Source organism: Streptopelia decaocto (genome assembly GCF_964273445.1).
Source record: "Streptopelia decaocto genome assembly, chromosome: 17".
NCBI lineage: Eukaryota > Metazoa > Chordata > Aves > Columbiformes > Columbidae > Streptopelia > Streptopelia decaocto.
In genome coordinates, this window is record NC_138672.1 from 7353962 (window position 1) to 7375087 (window position 21126).

The following is a 21126-nucleotide window of genomic DNA, read 5'->3' on the forward strand; positions in this document are numbered from 1 at the left end:
TGACAGATTTGCCTTATTTTCTCAGACTAAAGTGTTCAGAAGCAGAACTAGAAATGAATTCCAGAATTGCTGGTCAAAATAGACCCCCTTATTTCAATTTCAACAGAAATCTGTTCCTGCTAGAACAGAGGGGAGTAAACCTCATTATAAAACAAAACGTAAATTGGCATTTGGTGTAACACAGGTCTTCACTTGTCCATGTTTGTACAGTGGCTTAAAGGTCTGCTTGTGTAAACCATGTTATGTTTAACACAGCAGTGAAAATGAGATGATGGATGGAAATCCAGCCCAAATGCGGCTTCTGTAGCGTGTGCTTTTCCTGCCTTATCCGCTCGCTTCTTCTGAATTAGTTCCTCAGTTGGCTGCAGATCCAAGCCAGGGAGCACACCACTGGCTTCCTCGGAAGCCAGCAGCCATTTCAGTGTTCTGTCATTTGATGGCAGACTCTTCTTGAAAGCTTTATTTGTAGAAGGTCCTTTGCCAACATCCTTTCATCCCAGTCTTATCCCTTAACTCTTTTCTTTCCGGAGACAGTCTTCTAGGTCTGGTTATTTTTCCAGCCTTTTCCTGGCTTCCCCTGAGACACATCTCAGGTGGCCTGTAGGCTGGTAGGTGAAGTGTGAGGCTGGGCACTGAACTCGGCTCTGCACAGACTGCAGATTAGGTCTTTTCTTGCCATCTGTTAAACTGAAACAATAATTAAGGTAAGCTCAGCTTTATTCTTGAGATTCAAAGTTGTTCAAAAAACCAGCCAACCACCATACACACACACAAAAACCCCACCCCAAACCTAAAGGGGGAAAATATTAATTTCTAATAGAAACCAATGTAAAAGAGGTTAGTCTTGATAATGGAACATGGATGTTATTGGTGGATTTCTCATTGGTTTGTTCATGTAGGTTCAGTGACATTCACTAATTAATTTGTTTTACCTTGTCCATTGAGCATATGTTCTGAAGTGTTTATACTTTTACAAAGTCTGCTGAAATTTAGACATTACTTGAAGCAGTCTCCTTCTTTTGAACATATGTAAGACCTGATTCTTAGCTGAAGCCACCATGTGTGGCTGCGAGTGCAGGTCAGTTTTCCTGTGACAAGGGGAGAGTTGCTGGCTGGCCACGGAGCCTGTGTATATTCTGAATCTGAGTACTTGGCAGCTTCTACTCATAACTGAGAAACAAACCCTCTGCATCTGTGAGGTCTCAGGTGATCACCCCGTGTCTACTTTGCACTTGATGGTTCTTATCACAAGATGGTGCTGTGGAGTTTGCTTAGCTTCAGAACATACTGGGTGAAGGAGAATAAAAGTAAGGTGACCAACCAACATCAAGATGTTCAGCAGAGAGTCTGACTGTGCACGTGCCCAGTGTTCGTTGTGATGGGTGGAATCCAGATCAAAGGAAAACCAAGCAGTTCTGAAGGATGTGTTGTGGTGTATAATGGAGGTAAAAGAAAATGGTGATCTGAGGAGAGCTGGTTGTGTCTTGATAGCTAGTCAGTGATACGCACAATGGCCCCTGAGGGCTGTGCGTAGTCTTCTGTTTTGTTTTGTTCTGCACGGGTAATGGTGCTCGTTGTCATTCATGTTGCTCGTGGGCCACCTACTGATATTACCACACTTTGTACAGGTCCTGCAAGTTCAATAATTGTGTGTTGAGAGGGACTTAGCAACTGCATTATGCTGCACTGATAAAGAAGCTAAGGAAAAGAAAAATTCAGGCAAAACATAAGCACCAAATTGTGGCCAGCACAGGCACAGTGCTGTGACTTGCTTGTGAAATACGTGGGCAAAGTGTTTACATAGAGGCTGTTGATTGGAACCCCTGGGGAGCACGTGAATGGTAACGCGATGCCAGAAGCAGAACATTACCTAGTGATGTCATGCTGCTAATGTGCCTGATTGAGAAAAGCAAGAGTGATTTGGTTGTACTGTAACAAAGTAAAATCATTAAATCATTTGGTAGGCTTATCTATTAATAGTCTTGACTAGAACCACATGTTCTTAACTCTGTAGGCTTCCCTTGGAGACCCAGTCCTGCAGAGGTGCTGCTCAGTTTCTTAGCCGCTCATGAGAAAAATAGGACCAGTGTGGACTCTAAAATCACCAGCGTGATTGTGCATTTTGGTTTTTTGTGATTAGTTGTGGTGTTTTGGTTTTTTTTTTTTTCACTGTTGAAAATAGTTTTCTCCTGAAGTGGTAAAACCTGCTGGATCCTCTCATGCAGTTTAACTGCTGCGCTGCCGGTCCTGTGGTTAGTGACTGAATCTTGCTCAGACGGTTCTAGCTGGACTGCCTGTTCCTTGCTGGGATTTATCATCTGGTATTACCACAAAGGCTGCTTTCCCTCACACAGATTTCATTAACTTGTAGGGTGTCTTGGGGAATTTTATACTATAAATTCAATAACTGTTTTTCGTGGTGCTGAGTCGTCCGGTGACCTCCTTGCTGGCAAGGTTATTTTTTTTTGTTTCCTTTTGTCTCCTAAAATGACTCCAGGACTTCACAGCTCAGTATCATGGTGGTGTTTCCTGACTCTGTCTCGTCCTCTTCCAGCTACTTCACAACCTGTTTATTAGACAGCAATCCCTTGGGTCAAGTGCAGCCGTGACTGCAGTGTGACTAGACTAGAAATGAAGCAGAAGGCTGGTTGGATGACTGGGCTTTTAGTGTGTTACAGTCACGATTGCCACAGGCCTTTGTGTTAGAAATGTACGTTTACGAAAAAGGCTTGTTATAGGTAGCAGTGGAGTCACTAGCTAATAGTAATTTAAATGTCATTCTTTTTTAAGATGACTTTCTAAAGTGGGGAAGCTAGAGGAATGGGTCTAAAGCCATAATTACCCAGGAAGCCCTTTAGACGCACAGATGCTGTGGGTTGCTAGTGAACAGAAGGCACGGCGCAGGGATACAGCAGAGTTTGAGCTGCCTGGTTGTTTGCTTTTTTTTCCCCCTCAAAGGTGGTCTTTAAAGCAAAATATCTGACCTACATGGGCTTCTTATCTTGCACAGCAGTGGGTGTAAACATCCCATTTTTAGGAGCTTTTTTCTTCCCCTTTTAAAGTTACCACCTTCAGGCTTAAGGAAGTGCCTTGCTGCAGCTCTCTGGGCTGTCACTGTTCTTTCAGCTGGCAATGTGCTCTCTGTCCATTTCCAGATCTCTATTACAAATGTCTTGCTTGCAGATTTAGGGAAATCAGCCTTGCAAGCTGAGCTAAAACTTTTGGGGCTGGAAAGCTGCTCAACTACAACTACCTCGTTTACAGGCATCATGAGAAGCCTTTATAAGATGCTTAGAAGAGGTTCTTAAGGACATGGTTAGGTGACAGTGTTAGGTTAATAGTTGAACTGTATGGTCTTGAGGGTCAATTCCAACCCAAATGATTCTATGAGAAAAGGAAGAGAGGGAGAATGCGGTACTGAACTTGCTTATTTTTGTTTGAAACTCAAAGTTCCTGGTCACTGGACCTCTGAAGTCTCATAACCCACTCTTGTGTATCATGTCCTGTTGTTTGAGGGAGGAATGGAGGGCTGGAAACACTGCTGCAGTTCTTGTTCTGCTTGTACCTCTGCGTGTGTGATGAGACGTGAAACTCGGCGCAGTCTGATCACGAACGCTTGGCTATTTCCCTGAAGCACTGCAGCGTGTCATAGTTTGCAGCAGAATTACGGGAAATACATTGCAGTGTGTGGCTCCCGGGTGACATTCCCTGTGTTCAGTGTCTTCCTGCTTCTGTGCCATGAAAATGCTGTGAACAAAGAGCCTGGTCCTGCCATGCTGAAGGCAATGGCTTCATGCAGACCCACGTTGAAACAGCCCCACAGTGACCCAGCAAGGAGGAGGGGGTGGCACGGGGTAAATGTGCTCTAGGCAGTACACGGACATCTTAAACCTGGAGATAAAGCTTAGGGATTTGTGTTGAGGCCTCCATGGATAGCACTGCAGAGCTGAGAAATGCAAGTTGAGAAATGAAATAGGTTTATGTTCCCGTGAACCACTTGCAGGCACCCTAGATAGCGATCCAGGGGTGGTGTTGCAGTTACATGTTGGAGATATATTACTTATCCTGTACTTTGGATATTTTCTGGCCCTGCTGGGGAACTTTTGTGCCAAATGTCTAGTGTGTTTCCGAATATTCAAGATTAACTGGTCTGTGCTGCCTTCTCAAGCGTGACACTGAGAGTTGCTGTATCTGTTTCCTTGACCTCTTCTTTCTGGAGTAGGAATGCTTTTAAGCAGAGTGCTGTAGAGATTATAGGGCCAATACTCCTCAGAGTTACTCCTGGACTTGCTTTTTGAGGTCTAGACCTACATGTGTGCCTCCATTCTTGGGGCAGGAGTGGGAATAAAGACTTCCATTTACTGTTTTGGAATGACACAGATTGCATCTCAAATGCACCAGAGATAGTATAGCATGCAAAGCATTGGAGAAATATTCTTAGATGTACTTTAGCACATTTGCTCAAGATGCATCATGGTTTGCCCTTGTGTACTGTATTAGTTGGACTTGAGCTCTCTATGCCTCGGCTGCAGTCCTCTGATTGTTATTACGTACATATTCTGAAAAGGTCAGATTTATTCAGCAAAAAGCTATTGTCTGGTGTGTGAGGCTACAGTGGATGGTCTGACTTTTTTTTTTTTCCCATTTTATAGGCTGTCTCAGCACTTGAAATTAGCACGGGGCAATCTGTAAAAGAGATTATCAAAATTCTGCAGCATGCTCTGTTTTGATTGATGCAGATCAGGCTATTGCAGGCACAAGCTGTGCAAGTAAATGGTGATAGAGAGGAAACCAAGGGAAGCAAGGTATAAATGTTATAAACCTTTATTAGAGGATGGCTTTTATCTTTTTAATTACTCTAGAAAAGAGGTGGAACACAAGTATGAATTCATTTGTAAAACCTTTGGTAGAAAGTCTCTACTGTTTGGGGTTTTTTTTACCTTCTCTGCAGTTCTTTTCCTTGGAGAATGTTTATCATACTTGAAACATAAATTTACCCAACCTTTACTGCATGCTGTGATTGCTGCTGTGTTATCACAGCTTTACAGGTTGAGGCTGCGAGTGATTCAAGTTGTAAGTGACAGCTGCTGGCCTGGCCTTTCTCCTCGCAAGTGTTGCTGTCAGTGCCTGGACTGCCAGGCTGAGCTGAATCAAAGTCTTAAAGTGTCCAGCATAGCAAGGCTCAAGCGTTACTGCCTGGAGCACATTCAGCCTGTGAAAAAGCAATTCACAGGCTGCTGATGCCAAGCAATGATGATTTTAGACTTTCTCCTGAACAGTGTGTGCTGTAACTTTGAGCTGTTTAAAAAAGACTGGCAGAATTTTGTAGATATGCATTAATATGGACTTCAGCATCTGATAGTGGAGGGCAGTATTCCTGAAGCTGAGGCAGCTAGAGGAGAGCACCTAGCTGTGATAAATAAGCAAACCAGCTACCAGAGGTGGCTCTTCAGTGTTTCTACTTGGTGGTGGTTGTCTGTTTCTTTCCCATGCTCAGCTATTCTATATATCTGGATATACCAACCTACAGCTCCTTGGTATTGACTATCGCAATGAGTAGGTGAGATCTTGAGCTGGGCTTTGCCACTTGGGAGAGGTGGCTTTGTGACACTTGAGTTGGCGGCCAGATTTTTGGCTTCACTCTCCTCTTATGTGCTGCATGGATCCAACAGCAATGACTCCCCAGCTCTCTCAGTTGTTGACTGCAAAGCGTTGATGAACTGGCAGTTTGAATCGCAGCTGTTGAGTTGGTGTTCCCTTCACTACACAGCCTGGCAGTTCTCGTGGCCTGTCATTGCACCGGTTGGTGGCAGCTCTTGAAGATGAATGCGTTGAATTCAAAATAGAGCCTTCTGTGCGCAAACGGGTATGTGGTTAATCACAAGATCCTCATGGTCACACTTAATGTAGCTCTTCTTAAACAGGACAATATTGCTTCTTTGCTTCATGATTCAATGAGTCCGTCCTGCTTATTTACACGGTTTAATCTTTCTCCAACTGTCTTAAAAGCTTTTAACATTAGGTTATCTGATAAAGCACTAGACCCATGAAAAACTAAGTTTTTGCTATTTAAATGTGGGAAACTAGCTTTTGTGAGGGACAGAAATGAGGTAAAAGTAGCTAAACCAATGTCTTGGGGCTGATTTAGCTATCAAGGATTTAGTCATGTTCTAGTAGTTCCAAGTCTTGCTGTCTGCCTGGTGGAGTGCTCTGTGCCTCACTGCTGGTACTCCACTGATGTGAGTCTAGAGCTTGGGCACTGCTTTCCAGAGTCCAGAACTCTTATATTGTGAAGTAGATGCTATTCCATGTTCAGCGTTTCATGAAGGGAGCATCCTCCCAAAACTGAGAGCTGGTGTTCCTCTGACACGCTGTGCTGCCAGGTTACCCCAGAGCACAGTCCCGCCCAGAGCCAGCCCTGTCTGATGGGTGTTCAGATGAGTGGTGCACAGTACAGGCTTTAGCTGCCTGGAAACAAACTTGGCGTTCCTTCACAAATAAGGTTTGCTGCTTTCCTCTTGAGCTCTGCCTCTGCGTTCTCTTACTGACATGCCCTGTGCTCTGTCAGAACTTCAGCACACCATTTGGAAATGTGTAGAAGCCATTAGCCAGCACTAAATCAAAACTCCTTTCATCTTAATTTTATCTACGTGTCAGTTTATGCCTTGTGTTTTAAGTCGGGTGCTATTATAGTATGTCTGTTGGAGGAGGGTTTGTATCTGTCTCGGGGTGTCCATAGCTTTCAACAGTTCTTCTGGAACACTAAAAGTAAGTTTTGGAAAGTACCTCTTGATCTCTAGATTATACAAAGCAGATTTATAACAAAATGTTTTGTCTTCTATTGTAGCCTATGTAGTGAGAACCTAGAACAGTTTGAGTGGTGCATTTGACACCTTTCCATAAGGAAACCTTTGGGTTTTGTCTCAGGAAGCAAAGCTTTTTTTTTTTTTTTTTTAAGCTATTAGGCCTCCTATTCTGCACTGTTTTGAACCTAGAAAATCTTATACAAACACATGCAGCCTTTTATTATCTGCTTTTTGCAGTGGATGATTTCCATGGGGGAACACAGGTGAACTTAAGCACAATGTGTTGCATTTCTGTGTCTGATCAAAAACTGTAAGAAGGGCTTGGAGGGAATACGTGTGGGGGAATACATGTGGTAGTACTTTTCTAACTGGCAGCTTGTGTTCATGGCTCTAAGTTGTATCTCTGTATGCTGTCAACATATCTTGGACTCTTTGCCTCTCCTGTTGTCACAAAAGCACCAGGAGTCTGTATTTGTAATCCTGCTGCACTTGTAAAACCTGACTCTCAAACCCGAGTTGACAGCTATTCCATCTGTTATTGACCTCTGCTCGTTCACATGAGTATCTGCTGTGTTCCTCAGGAGCTGATGGAATCTGTCCGATAAATGCAGGTTAGCCCAGGGCCTTGGCTTACACAGTTTGTGACTGAAACACATTTGCCATGAGAACTATTTACTATGACTTAGCATTTTGCTTGTAAGTTACAACTGAGCTACAAGTGGCAGAGGATACTGCGTAGACACTAAAATACTCCTGATGCACTTCAATAAGATGCAGAGATTCCCAGAGCTGTGATTTGTGTCCAAGTCGCTCAGGTCAGCTGAAGGCACAGAGCGGGTCAGGAAGAACTCTAGAGAAGACATGAATTTTCTAGGAGACAATGTCAAGTGGTGTGTGGCCCTTCTGGCAGGAGGTGACAGTATGTAGCTGGCTGTATATAGATAAGCATTAGAGGAACGTTCTATAGTGCAGAGTGTGTGCACATAAAATTGAGTGTAAAGGTGGTGTCACCGAATTGTCTGCTGAATTGTAGACGAGCCAGACTGGCACTCCTCAGAGCATCCAATGGGCTGAAGGACAAACCTTCTAGTCTGGGAATACCCAAATCCTGGTTTTGACTATTTGCCTACCTTATAGACAAGCATCAAAAGAAACTCTCATTTTAACTAATTTTCTGATGGACTTCTGTCTTCTCTTGATAGCTGCCATTAACCTAGCAAAGCTGAAGCTTTTCAGACATTACTATGTGATGGTAAGTAAAGAAAACTGTACAAACGCATACAGAGCACTTAAAAGCTCTTCAAGGCCTTTGGATTACTTGGTGGAAGCTACTAGGGCTGGTGGATGTGGTGAAGGTCTTCCTAGGTCTGTGGTGGTGCTGTGCTTTGGCATCTTGGTCAACTGGGTTACAATCCTCAAAGCAGCTTCCTTCCATTTCCTAGTGGTTGCATCCTTCTGTCTATCTTTAAATGGGTTCCAGCTATTTGTAACACTTACTAATTTCCTCTGGAGACAGCTTGAGCTGCCAGTTGAACTGATGGGCTTAAATAACATACTGTAATCTTGCTAAAAATTAAACTTGGGACCAAATGGTGCCTTGAGATGCATGTGCACAGTTTGTGATTAAGTTAGTGGGAGCCATGAGCACACCTCCCAAGAGAGGCTTCTTAATGATTTTCAACAGCCTTATTTCAGATTCTTAAGAGTAATAAATTACAATCCTGGTTTTTCAAGTTCTACAAAATCCTAATACTTAAAGCATTTTCCTGCTGTAACTTAAATATGTTAGCAATAGCTTGAGTCATTTGGATGTTCAACAAGCAGTAGAGCCCTCAGCCTATATCTTCTGTGTTTATCAAGGAGCATAAGACGACTAACCTGAGATAATGAGTTGTCTGGGAATTGCTTGTGCTATTTCTCTGGGGAAAAAAAAAAAGTTCCATAAGGATGATGCTATTGTTCTCACTTCTGCTTTCTTCTTTTCCTTCCCAGATTGTGTGTTACATTTACTTCACACGGATCATTGCAATTCTCATAAAGATTGCTGTTCCATTCCAGTGGAAATGGTTGTACCAGGTATTTACCAGCAAAGGAAAATACATCTATTCCTTGTTGTGTTTTTATTTTTTTAATCTTCTTTAAATATGAATGCACCCCCCAAAAAATCCATAGGTTGCTCCTTATGTTGTAGTAGATAACCTCAAAGCATGGTGCCGTACCCTGTCTCCTCTTTATTTTTATCACCGATATATCTAAGGTGGCAGGAATATATTTTTAGTTTTATGTTTGTCCAGCAAGGCTGCTGGATTATACATGAGACATCTGAAAGTAATTGCATTATTGATTTTGGTCTTTCAGTTTAAAAATGTCTGAAGGAAATTAATCAAGAATATACAAAGGAGGAAAAAATAAACCATCAGGTTTGCCCTGTGTAATTGAAGCCCCAGGGAGCCGGTGAAATAGGCTTTTGCTTTTCCATCTACAGGCTTTATTTGCCTAGTGACTTTTAAATACTTGGTTTCTTAACATATAATCCAAGTAACTGCGCAGGGAGTCTTTGGAATACATTAACTGTTGAAAATACCAAACAACGAAGGGATGATATTTTTTTTTTTCCCCTCATTTAAAATCCACGTCTTGTAGTTATTTAAAAGCACTGGAGTGATGGTTGGAACTGTAACTGTGTTTAAACTGACAGGGAAAGCTGAAAGAACAAAGGGCTTGACAGCCTTTAGCCTGGAATTGATGATGGCAGGACAGGAGCTGCTTTGTTATTTCTGCTACGGCACAGGTGTCTTGGCCATTAAATCCTAAACCTTATGAATAAGGAGAAATGTTTCATGACCATGAAGGGATCCCAGGACTGAACTTCAACCTTATGTTTGCACTCGCAGCTGCTGGATGAGATGGCCACACTCGTGTTCTTCGTCCTCACCGGGTACAAGTTCCGTCCAGCGTCAGACAACCCTTATCTACAGCTTTCTCAAGACGATGAGGATGACTTGGAGATGGAAGCTGTGTAAGAACCTCTCCCTCCCGTTTTTTACCTCCTCGCTGATTTGAGAAAACTAATGTTTAAAAACAGCTTACCCTAATCTCTCTAAATCCTCTTTGAAAAAGATTAAGATCTGCCCACATGTTTACACATGAGGTGTCTGTTTGGTGTGTGTTAAACTACTAGAGATGTGTGATATGCACAGGAGCCCCTGAGCTGGATATTGCACTAGTGTGGAACAAGCTGGTAAAGCTTTTCCACAGGCATCTTTCTGCCCTGTGAAATATCTATTAAAAAAGCTTCTGTGTTTAATCTGCGTTGCCAAACACAAATGAGCCTTACGGATTGTCATGAATGCTTCATATTTAAAAAAAAAAAGACCCCCGCAACCGAAGTAACAACAAAAATGAACTACCAGTCTACAGAATGTAAATGAGGATGGTGTAAGGTCACTTCTGCCTTGAAGTTCAGTCTGTAGCTTTGCAGAAATCTGTCTTAAGTAACACTGAGCTGAGGAGGTGGATTTTTACCAATACTCTTCTATTCCTTACTGCTAAAGCAGGAGGCACCACAAATGCAGTAGGACATGAGGTAGTCTGGAGAAATTATAACGTGGAGATGAGCCTAAGTCCCTGTTATTTTCTTTGCGGTAGTTTTATGAGGACTTAGAAAATGCGTGGCATTTCTGAATTTATAACAAGCTGCCCTAAGAAATCCAGCATGCTAGAAGTGTTGAATACAGCTGTAATTGCCGCAGACTGTTGCCTCGGTAGGAGCCAAGCTAGCCTAATCTCTTCTGTAGTTGCACATTTCATGCATAATTGCAGGTCATGTATAGGCTTAGAAGCCTGTTCCTAGGAGTTTATTTCCAGTTTAGCAAATCTCTTTTACCTGATCTTGGGTGAAACAAATTATCACTCCAATTCTTATTGCAGGGGCAGAAAGAGTCAGAATGTGTTTGCCCTCACAGCTCAGTAACAAATGGATCTTATTGGGGAGTTGCTACAAAGAGGTTTGAGGTAGAATCCAGCCTGAAATGTCATGCAGGGAGTTCTAATTTCTCAGAAATGCCTATAGTCAGAAAGATCTTTCCAAGTGCTTAGTTATTTTTTGCTCTGGGCCCGTAAAATCTGTCATTGTTACAAGCAGAATCCAACTAGTGGGCAGTGACCTGAAAATCACGATCACTTAAAGGTGTTTAAATGGTTTATGTAAGAAACTGTTTCAGTTTGGAAGGCACAGTCAGAACTGGAAGATGGGGCAGGATTTGTGGTTGTACAGAAACGAGCTTTTTTCCTTTTGCCTGTTAGAGTGAGTTTCAGCTTTGCATTACATGCATGATGAATTTTTATTTGGGTTTTTTAGGACTAATAATATGGCACCTTTCATATGTTGTGATTTTGGTAAATTGGAGAAGCTGCTAAATTTAGGAGAATGTCAGAAACAAATTGGAGAAAGTTTAATGAATAATTAAGTGATTTATATCTCACCGTAGTGAAATAGTCATTACTAGAGACTCGAGGAGCAGAATTCCTGGTGAGCCTTTCCTAGTGAGGCATTTTGCTCTTTGCCCTGGGAGTTTCCATTGTTGTGCCTTGTGGGTTCTTCCCTGAGCCTTGTTTGCATTTTTCTCATCTGATTCACCAGCAGTTTTATTCCCTGTGGGCACTTGGCAGGGTATAATAATCTGTGTCTTGTTCTCCCTTCCCCGCTGCAGCAGGGAGCTTGAGTCTGCCTGTATTTGCAAGGTGTGGTGTCTGCGCAGTCTGTGACAGGTGAAGCACTGCAATGAAAGCGTATTAAATTTCTTGTTGATTTGATCTTGCTGGGCCTATTTTTGCTTTTATAAATATTAAATGTTGTTTCTGTGGGGGGAAAATATCAAGGCTTATTTGAGCAAGTGACTAAGTGCCTGACAGCATCCTGACTAACCACTGTATGCGTGTGTTTTGTCTTTCGTGTGATAAATACCCACTTGTCTTCAGAGGCTATGGCAGAAGTTAAAAGCATGCAAACTTCAAACTCTGTGTTGTTCTGCCATGGTTTTATGGTTGTTTTCCTCTCCCAGATAGTTTTTGTTGAAATCAGGCTCTTAAACATTTGCTGTAGAAGCGTTTTGGTTCCTTTAGACTCAACATTTGTATGAGCCAAGAGAGGGGAGAACCATGAGGTCACCAAGCCTGTTTTCTAGGCTTCCTTGTCCTCCACCAAAAAACCAGGAGAGCTGAAGTGCAGCTCTCTAGCTTATGCCTGCTGTCATGCAGGGCAAACTATACAAAGCTCAGTCTGGCAGTAAATGTAAATATTGTTGAGGACGGTGTGGAAATCTGCAAAATTTCAAGAAAAATCCAAAGACTAGGTGCCTGTGACTGAAACAACATATGGTACAAATCCTCCCTCTCTCAGTTCTTGTAATTCTCAAAAATATAAATCAGGAACACCAGAGGTAATTTATTACAAGTCTTTTCAACTGCTGTGCCTGTCTTGGGAGGAAGCATCCTCCAATGTTACAGGACTTTCTCTTCAGTTAAACCAGACTTAATAGGAGTTCTTGTAGTGGAGTGGGAGTATGACTAAACCTGACCTAAGGACCAGTCTGTTCTTCAAGTAGGGTCAGTAACCATTCATCATCAAAGCGGTTTTCTGTGGGTTCAGTGCTGGGCAGCGTCTTGAGCCCATTCTGTCAGTCGGTGGGCAGTTGCTGGCGGTTGGTCCGAGTGCTCCGTTTGCAGAGGTGCAGCCACGCTCGGCACAAAGAGTTGTCACGCTTCCAGTCCTAATGCCATTTCTGGGCATGAACACACAAATATAAACGGCACAGTAGATGAGGTGAGGGAGAAAGGAAGCAGTTTGGGGGTTTCTTTTGCTTTTTACTGTTGCAGTAAGTTATTTCATTAGTTCAGTAAGCTTAATTTTAATCTTAGGTACCAAAGTGTTCTACAAATCTTGTTAGAGACTGATGTTCATACATGCATGAGGGGTTAAGATATTTCCACTGGAAGAGGAATTGCAGGAAAAGCTGTTAACACAGTGGGTTTTTTCTCCTCAGTTCAGTAAAACTCTTACTGAGTGCATGGAGACTTAACTTTGTTTTTGCTTAACACCCCAAACAGCCTCAACACAGTGAACTGTTGTGGTAACACTGACCTACCTTTGCTTATGCCTTGGGATCTGGAGTTTCTCACTGTATTGTGTCTTCTGTGCTGAGACTTGACGTCCTGCTCGGTTGCTTTTCTCTGCTTTCTCTCAGGTTGTGCTTCACGGCAGACTGATTCATGATGCTCTCTGGTAGAAGTGATTTTTCTTGACCCAACGCATCTTTCCCATGCAGAGATCAGTGGTTTTGCTCGATGGCTGATCAGTTGTCATTCCAGTTTGCAGCTGCTGGTATCACGCTGTTTCTTGTTGGGCTATAAAACAAAAAAAAAAAGGAGAAAAGACAGCTGACGTCCACCACTGTGAAGGGCTAAAAATGCTTCTGACTGTTTAACTGTCTCTTGATTCCTTGGATACAGTGTGGGGAAACTAAAAACAAAGCTATGGAATTTCTGCAGCACCTTGCAGCAGAGTGTTCAGGGAACTCCTTTTGTGCCCTTTGACAGCCACAAAAGATCTCCCTGGTGAGAAGTGGGTTAGTGAGAAGGATTTGTTGCATTTTTAGCTACTACTAGTTTGTGGGCTAGAAATGGAATTCAGCAAACTACAGGTGAGAAACATTTACGTGCAGTATTGCAGGTCAGAACTGAGATCCTGCGACTGCTCAGAGGACTAGGGTAGAGAATTGTGGTGTGCTTGGTCTTAGCGCTGACACCTTTATTTTACTGGGCACTAAAACATGTTGACTGAACTGAATTTGAGAGAGAGAAGTAGCCCATTGTGTATGAGCGATCTGAGAAAATGAGGATTTGAGCTACACTGTATGCTTGTTATGGAACAAGAACAGTGCTCATCAGATGGTCTTTAATGTTTGCTGTTGAGGAATCCACCCCAAAATTTCTCCCAGCTCTTTGATGTCATTGTGGGGTGTGGGCAGTAAATGGTCCCTCTGATAACAAATGACTCCACCTGGCTGCAAGTTCAGTATGTTGCTGCTTGTCCTTCTCACTTCATGAAAGTGGATCATTCCCTCTTTGCCATAACCTCTGGTCACTTTTGTCATCATCTTGGTTTGTAATGGGTTTGCACCAGGTGGGATCTCACTCAGTGCGAGTCAAGCGTTAGGGCAACTTTGAGGTCATGCCTGTGCAGAACACCTATTTACAGATCCCACCATGTCTGCTGTTGCGTTGCTACATTAGTGGCTCATTTTTGGTTCATAGTCTGTAATCTTCAGCTCCTCCCTGACAAATTGATACTTAGCCCCTTATTCTGTAATTATGAAGTTTATTATTTCTGAAAAGTAAACTTTGTAGTTGTCTTGCTGCATTGTCCCACATTTTTCAGACCATTACTCCAATTTGCCAGAATATTTCTGCTTTCTAGTCCTGTTCTCAAATATGTAGCTCTTAGTGTCTTCTGCAGATTTAATAAGCAAGTTCTCTCTTCCGTTACCCAAGCAATTACTGAAAATATTGAGTAGAAGTGAGCCCAGGACAGACCTCTCTGGAACCACACTCAATGTTCTCTCATTTTTGACAGGAAACCATTAAGTACATCTCAATGCACGCTTTTCCAATTAGTTATGTATCTACTGTGATGGTTTTGTCTAGCTCATGTTTCCCCACATTTTTTCCTATGTGACTGTGGGAAAACCTTTGTCAGCAGGGGGAATTTATGAGATCTACATGTTCTCTGTGCTGGGAAGCTTGATGTGATCTCTTCCAGGCAAACATTTACTAATTCCATCTTTCTCCTGTAAGCAACCTGCCTACTTTTCTCCCTTCTTAAAATTTCAATAGAGAATAAAGTTGTTGTTTGATGTGTACTCTTCTGACCCTTTCCCTATTCACTTAAACACAAGCTTGTCTGGGGCTCCTGTGAAGTGTGGGAACCACTGATGATCCCAGTGCTGCTGCTGCTAGAGAGTCACTGAACACACCAGTTGGAGTAAATTGTTTTTACAGTACATGAACAGAGGCTGATATCTAAGATGGAACTAAGGGCATTATCAGAAGATCTGAAGATTGCTTCTCCTCTTGGGTGATACTGTGAATGTTTTTAGCTTGTCTGATCAGATGAAGTATTCTTATGTGATAAATAGCAGGTGAAAGCACAAAGAGTGACAGCAGTATCTTTGAACAGGGCAGTTTTATGTGTGCTCCCAGGCGTCCCTTGTGAATGCGTTGAGCTATTGGCAATGTTACTTTCAGCATCCAAAATAACCTTTGTAGCATGTTTGTGGGGAAAAAGAAATACCTCTGGAATGAGAATCATATTGTGCAAAAGAACAAAGCAAATGTCTTGTGCATGTGAATGGCCGGTTTTGTAGAGCAACAGGAATCTACTGGGCTGGAGAGCTTGTTGGGTTGTCAAGGTGGTTCTGAGAGCAGCGCTGCGGTTCTGTCTGCCTAATGTTTGAATGGTATTATGAGGCTTTATAAGTTCAATAGGCAGATTGCAGTGACAAATCCAGACTTGGAGGGCTCCAAAGTGCAATGTTCTTGCGTCCACCACCCATCAGTGTTGTGTCCAGGACAATACCTGGCTTGCAAAACAGTAGCAATAGGAAAGGCCAAATATTGAGACTTGATAAAGAGGCGTTTGAGGAGTGTTATTTGAGATGCACAGGAAGACAAACATGGGCCGTTGGTGAGATGGATGTCACAGCTCAATTTCTGTTCTCTAATATTTCTCCCTTCTCTTCCAGGGTGACGACTTCTGGAGTAATGGAGGGCATGAAGAAGGTCAAGAAAGTGGTGAATGGTTCAGCAGAGCCACGGGGCGAGTGGGAGAGCACGGCGTGATGGACTGGACTAAGGCAGCACTTTCAGAGAAACTTTTTTTTAATTTATTAATATTACTCTCAGTGGAAAGGGAGCAACTAGCACTTCCCAACACTGAAACTGCAGAGTGGGGTGTGACTAGGGGGAGCAAAGCAGTGCAGAAATATAACTATTCCTCTGATCATAAGAAAATGGGATCTCCTGGTACCTGCAAGGAGTGCGAAGCTTTCATAGGGATTTTCGGTAGCTTATTCTTTTTTCCCCCCTTTCTGGATCAGTTAAGTATTCTGAATTGTTTGCAGTTGCGTTCTTCAGAATGTGTAATGCTAATGTGAAGAGAGACCTGTAGTGTGTATGTAAAGTATATATTTTATATAATACACACATATATATATATAAATATATACACACTTGTTATGTAACATGTATGCTGAGAATTACAAAGTCTGTCAGAAGGTGGGAAAAGAAGATGAGATGTAAGTATTCTTTTATTCTTTTTTTATAAACTCTCCTTTTGGCTTGAACAAAACATTGCAAAACGAATTCATAGAAGCAACCGCAGTTATTTGAGAGACTAAATGGGGTATTGGATCAGATGACTTCTGCCACTACTTACATTGGGGGAAAGTTCATATGTGTCTTGTCTTATCCGTGCAGGCATCCACTTGAATGTGTCGAGTTTCCAAATGCATTGCTCTACAGGAATGAAGTGACTGTTGTCCATTAAACGCACTAGCACATAGTGCAGCAAGCGTTGATCTAAACCCTCCATTATTCATGGAGTTGCTCTTAATTCACACCCACCCAACAAGAACTACACAAGAGGTGTAAGACTGCTTGCCTTTTTAGGGGTCTGCCATGCTATCTTAAATATTTAATTTGAAGTTGTGACCCAGAGCACTTTCTGCTTAAAAATAAGGTATTTCAAAAAACACTCCTTTCTGGCACAGTATAAACAGTACCAGAATCTCCAGTGGAAGTCTGTCTAGCAAATGTGCTGCAGCATAAATCTCTGGTTCACCCTCACCCTGAGTTACTTGGCCTCTCTGGATGGCTACTTGTACTTGTCTGGCTACATAGGATCGATGATACTGCTGTTTGAGATGAGCTGAACTAGGCAAAATGGTATTGCTGTCAGAACCAGGCAACTGCTGCTTCCAGTCCGAAATGATTTTTGTGAGGAAAGGAGAAGGTTAGAACCAGAACACTCAATGCAGGGTGATACAGAAGTCTTGACTATTAGCTGCAAACTCGCAGTGTAGTCTTTAGAGACATGTTACAAAAGCCATGTGTGTTTTATGTGTGTTACTCCGGTACTGTTAGTAAGGCACCGGTGCCCATGGTGGTAGTAATAAGGCATAGTAAATGATCATTAATGTGGGGGAGGATGGAAATGGTTCACTAATGTAACGAGGATAAGCTTTAAGAAAAATAAATCAAGTATAACTCGCTGACCTGCTGAAGCCTTAATATTCCTGTAGAGCCATTGACATATGGTGCTGTTGAGCAAAGTGCTTCTGTCAGGGTGACAGGGACAGGCATCATCACAGAGCTTCGGATGTGCCAGCAGCTTTTACAAACTCGCTTCGGAATTGCTTTTTTGACCGAAGAGACTATGTGTCTCGGCACAACTGATTGGAGGACTATTAGAGTTTTTAATTCAGTAAGATCAGAAGGGAGGTTCTTTTTTGGCATGTTGAACCCCTTCTTTCTCAGTCTCAAACAGGGGTTAGAATCGTAGAATTGTTTCAGTTGGAAGAGACCCTCAGCATCACTGAGTCCAGCCGTAACCTAACAAAACTCCAGCACTAAACCATGTCCCTAAGAACCTCATGTAAATGCCTTTTAAACTCCTCCAGGGATGGTGACTCCACCACTTCCCTGGGCAGCCTGCTCCAGTGAATAATGTGTTAATTTCTATATCTACCCTCTTTTGGTTTAAAAGCCATGTTACTGCATAGCAATTGCAGCAGTGATGCTCTGACTTTGCTGTCATTATCTTGCAATTATACAGTTTTCATGGAAACTGAAAGCCTGCACCACTGAAAAGTCTGTTAGGTGATCTGTGAGCCTTTTAGACCTTCTGTATGAAGAAGTCTTCTGCCTATTAAGTAGCTGAGGTGTGAGAAATCAGACTACGAACAAACACAGCCCCTTCCGGCTCATCATACTTCAAATGCAATACCTGAAAACTCATCCTCTCGCTCTTTGCGCGGTTACTCTGTCTCTGTGGAAATGTCGCTATCTGCATCCAAAGGGCTACTCGGACAGGCTGTCAACTTTTTCAGAGTAGTCCACTGGAGACCTGAAGTTTGTTGGCACCGAAGTATGTAAAGGATAAGGATTTGCTATCAGGAACAGAAGTGCAGCAGCAGCGTTAATCCAGACATGCTGCTGTCTTACTTGTTAATTAACTTGTTAACACCTTTTGTGAACGAGGTGTGAAATTTTGATGGGTGTGGGGTTCCAAGCAAAAACACGAAGGGCTGTGCAGGGATCTCAGTGTGGGCTGAGCTGGTTCTGAACAGCTGCCTGTTCTGTACCTCAGCATCAGTGGAGCTGCCAGGTTGGCGAGTGCTTTCACCTTAGTCTCAGGTTTCTTTTTTTATATGCACTTTTTTGCTAGAGTTGTGTGTGGTGTAGGTTTATCTGCCCAGTCTGTAGCTCAGTAGTTAAAGGCCAAAAAATGGGCGATTTCTTTTTGTCTTGGCATGAAAAGCCATGGCTGTACTTTGGAAGTGTTTTGAGAAGAGCTTTTTCCAAGTTCAGAGCTGAGCTTCAGTGGTCAGGTAGCAAACTGTCTTCAGCTGGCGTTTGATGCAGCACAACAGTAAGTAGTCAGACCCAAGTGTTAGTAAAGAAAATTAATCTGGATGTGCGTTTCAAAACCCAGAGTGATCAAAGGTTCTTACTGAAGCCATTTCCAAAGTGTATTTCTCCTCTCTCTGGTGGAATGCTTCAGAGCGTTGAAAAATTTGTCTTGCAGGGTTGTGTGATGGAGTGGATGGTGGAGGATGGAGAGGCTGCGGTCGTGCTTCTCACAAGCATCAGAGGGAGGGCTGCTGCCTCCCCTTCCCAGTGAGAACCCGCATCTCCCTGACTGGCAAGTGTGTGACTGGTGCTGGTGAAAGCGGCAGCTCAGAGCTCGCCAGGCGGAACAACCGCGGTGCTTGTCTGTCTGTCTGCTGTCTGTCTGTCTGCTAGGAAGCACTGTCTTTCACGGGAGGGAAGATAGAAGAGCTGCTTGTGGCTTACGGATTGTTTTGGGATACAGCCTTACTTTCCTGTCTCTGCCTTTTACTGAAGCGAGTAATTAAAACAATCAGCCTGTGCGTACACGGTGGTATAATGACAGAATTCCTGGAAAAGCAGGTCTGGTGCAATTCAGAATAAATGCTTTAAATGCATCCACAGATGTTGCTGCAGCAGAGTACTCGGCACCCTCTGCAGACGAAAATGAGATTGTTCCAGCCTTCAGTTATAATGCAGGTTATGCCCCAATAAATCCCTGTTGCTGATGCCGTGCGAGTGCCGCTGCCGCGCTCCTTCCCGCTGTCCCGTTCAGCGCTGTCTTCCACGGCAAGCCGTGCACTGCAGCTGCCAGCCCCCTGCGTTCTTCAGCCTTGAAAGTGTTTTCCTTGATGGTTCATCAAGAGGCGTACTAAAAGAAAGCGAGACATAATGGGGTCATCCGGAACGTTGCTGCTGCTCGCTCAGAATGTAGCAGTTGGAGTTGCAGGAGCCCCATGCTGTCCTATTAAGATGCTCTTTCATGTTGTCATCTCGCTCAGCGTGTCGTGATCTGTGCGGTGCATTGTTCGGCGTTTCTCTCCAGCTGAGTGCCCTGGTCTGGATTTCCACGCTGGCAAACCCTGGGAGCATGTTGTAGAGAAAAGAATTGCTGCATTGCAGTATTTTTGTCTTGGAGCTAGTAATGTGGAAGATGTATTTTCCTAAGCTAAGTGGACTCTGTCTAGCGTGAGTGTGCATCCACCATATATCCTCAAGCACTGTAACGTTCCTGGCCACGAAAGGGCACATCCTAATCACTCCAGTGTGCACACTTGGTTGAAGTCCAATGGAAGATTTTTGGTGTGTTAAGTCTTTTTTTTCCTTACAATATGCTCCTCTTGGAGAAGAGAAATGCAGTCTGGCCAGTGACAGTCGAATTGACAAGAAAGGGAGGGGTTTTTTGTTGTTTTCTAGTTGAAAATTGCCCGGCTGCATTGGAAGCAAGTTTTGGTTATTTGTATGTTCTGTTGAGCTCTGAGAACTGAAGCTGTGTATCTATTAAAAAAATAACAGCGTCGAAGTGCAGGTACTGAAGGGAAGGAAACCCTTCCTCCTTCATTTGACCTGGTTTGTCTCCTTCGGTTTGACCTGTCGTGATAACTAACACACTGTTGCTTCTTTAAAGCAAGCGTGTTCTATTGATGCTGTGTTATGATCTCCACGTCAATCACAAAACACTTCCCTGTTTTTCGCCTTGGTAAAAAGAGCACAGAGCTGCGGTCTGCACGGGATGGGAGGTACGGTGAGATCTGAAACACAGTGGGATTTACCCTCTCTGGAACCTGTGACCTCGTGTGGAACTTCAGTAACCTGGTTGTTTCATGAAAACTGAGGCGGTGCTGCCCAGAGACACTTGATCAATGTTTCTTTGTGTTCCCGGAGGTTGATTTGCTGGGAAACTTTGTTCTAAATTGGATTAATCTGGCTTTTCTTGTAACTGCTGGGTAAGATGCTGTTTTGGGCTTATTAATCACTTTTACTTAGCAATATTGGGAAGCTGTATATTTTGCCCCTTGTATTTTCTTGCTTGGATATAGCCATGATCCTGGAACAACCCCACACAGTATGTACATGCAAGTGACTCCAACAGGGTTTGAGATGTTCACTTATATGTAGAGTGACAGTACTGGAAGAAAGCAGCTGAGAAAGGTCTCTCCTTGTAGGCTGACTGGCTCAAGAACCCATTTATGTTTTGACTGCAGGGATCCTGAAAGGACAAATCGTAATAAATATTTCCCTGTTGGATTTCACTCGGTGTTCTGCCCTGTGTAATAGAGCAGAGCCCAACCTCCACATTATCAGAAGCACTTTGTCTTGTAACCTGGATATGGGAGTGTTGGGCTGGTCCCTGTTCTGTCAAAACAGAGTATGGGGCTAAATAGTTTCCCTTTAGTAACTATTAATAATTAATTCTAGATCCTCTTGTATCATTAGGCAGCTTTAGGGCACCTTGTACAATGTAGCTTTGAATTCACTTAGCAAATGACCTCCAAAAGAACTTAAAATACTTTCCTGTGTACAGCAAGGTCCAGTTCCAGGGTTTTCAGTGACCTATAAACATCCTATTCCTCAGTTCATGTTCAGATGTACAAAACAATTTTTCAGTATTTTTTTAAACTTTATTAAAAACAGTATTTGAAGAGCAGGAAGG

The 21126-nt window shown here is 43.0% G+C and overlaps 1 protein-coding gene across 2 annotated transcripts in view; it reads left to right on the forward strand.

Moving 5' to 3' along the window:
- GPR107 (G protein-coupled receptor 107) overlaps positions 1-17134 on the forward strand; it is a gene marked incomplete at its 3' end in the record, with an annotated part of 32036 nt that extends 14902 nt beyond the window's left edge. Inside the window, exons 15-18 of one of the 2 annotated variants that reach the window (XM_082068106.1) lie at positions 8009-8058; positions 8799-8882; positions 9701-9825; positions 15608-17134. In XM_082068106.1, coding sequence (XP_081924232.1) covers positions 8009-8058; positions 8799-8882; positions 9701-9825; positions 15608-15704 — 356 coding nt within the window. Of the gene's footprint in view, positions 1-8008; positions 8059-8798; positions 8883-9700; positions 9830-15607 lie in introns of those variants that run through there. The other variant, XM_082068105.1, reaches the window with a different exon arrangement.
- Positions 17135-21126: the final 3992 nt, after the last annotated feature.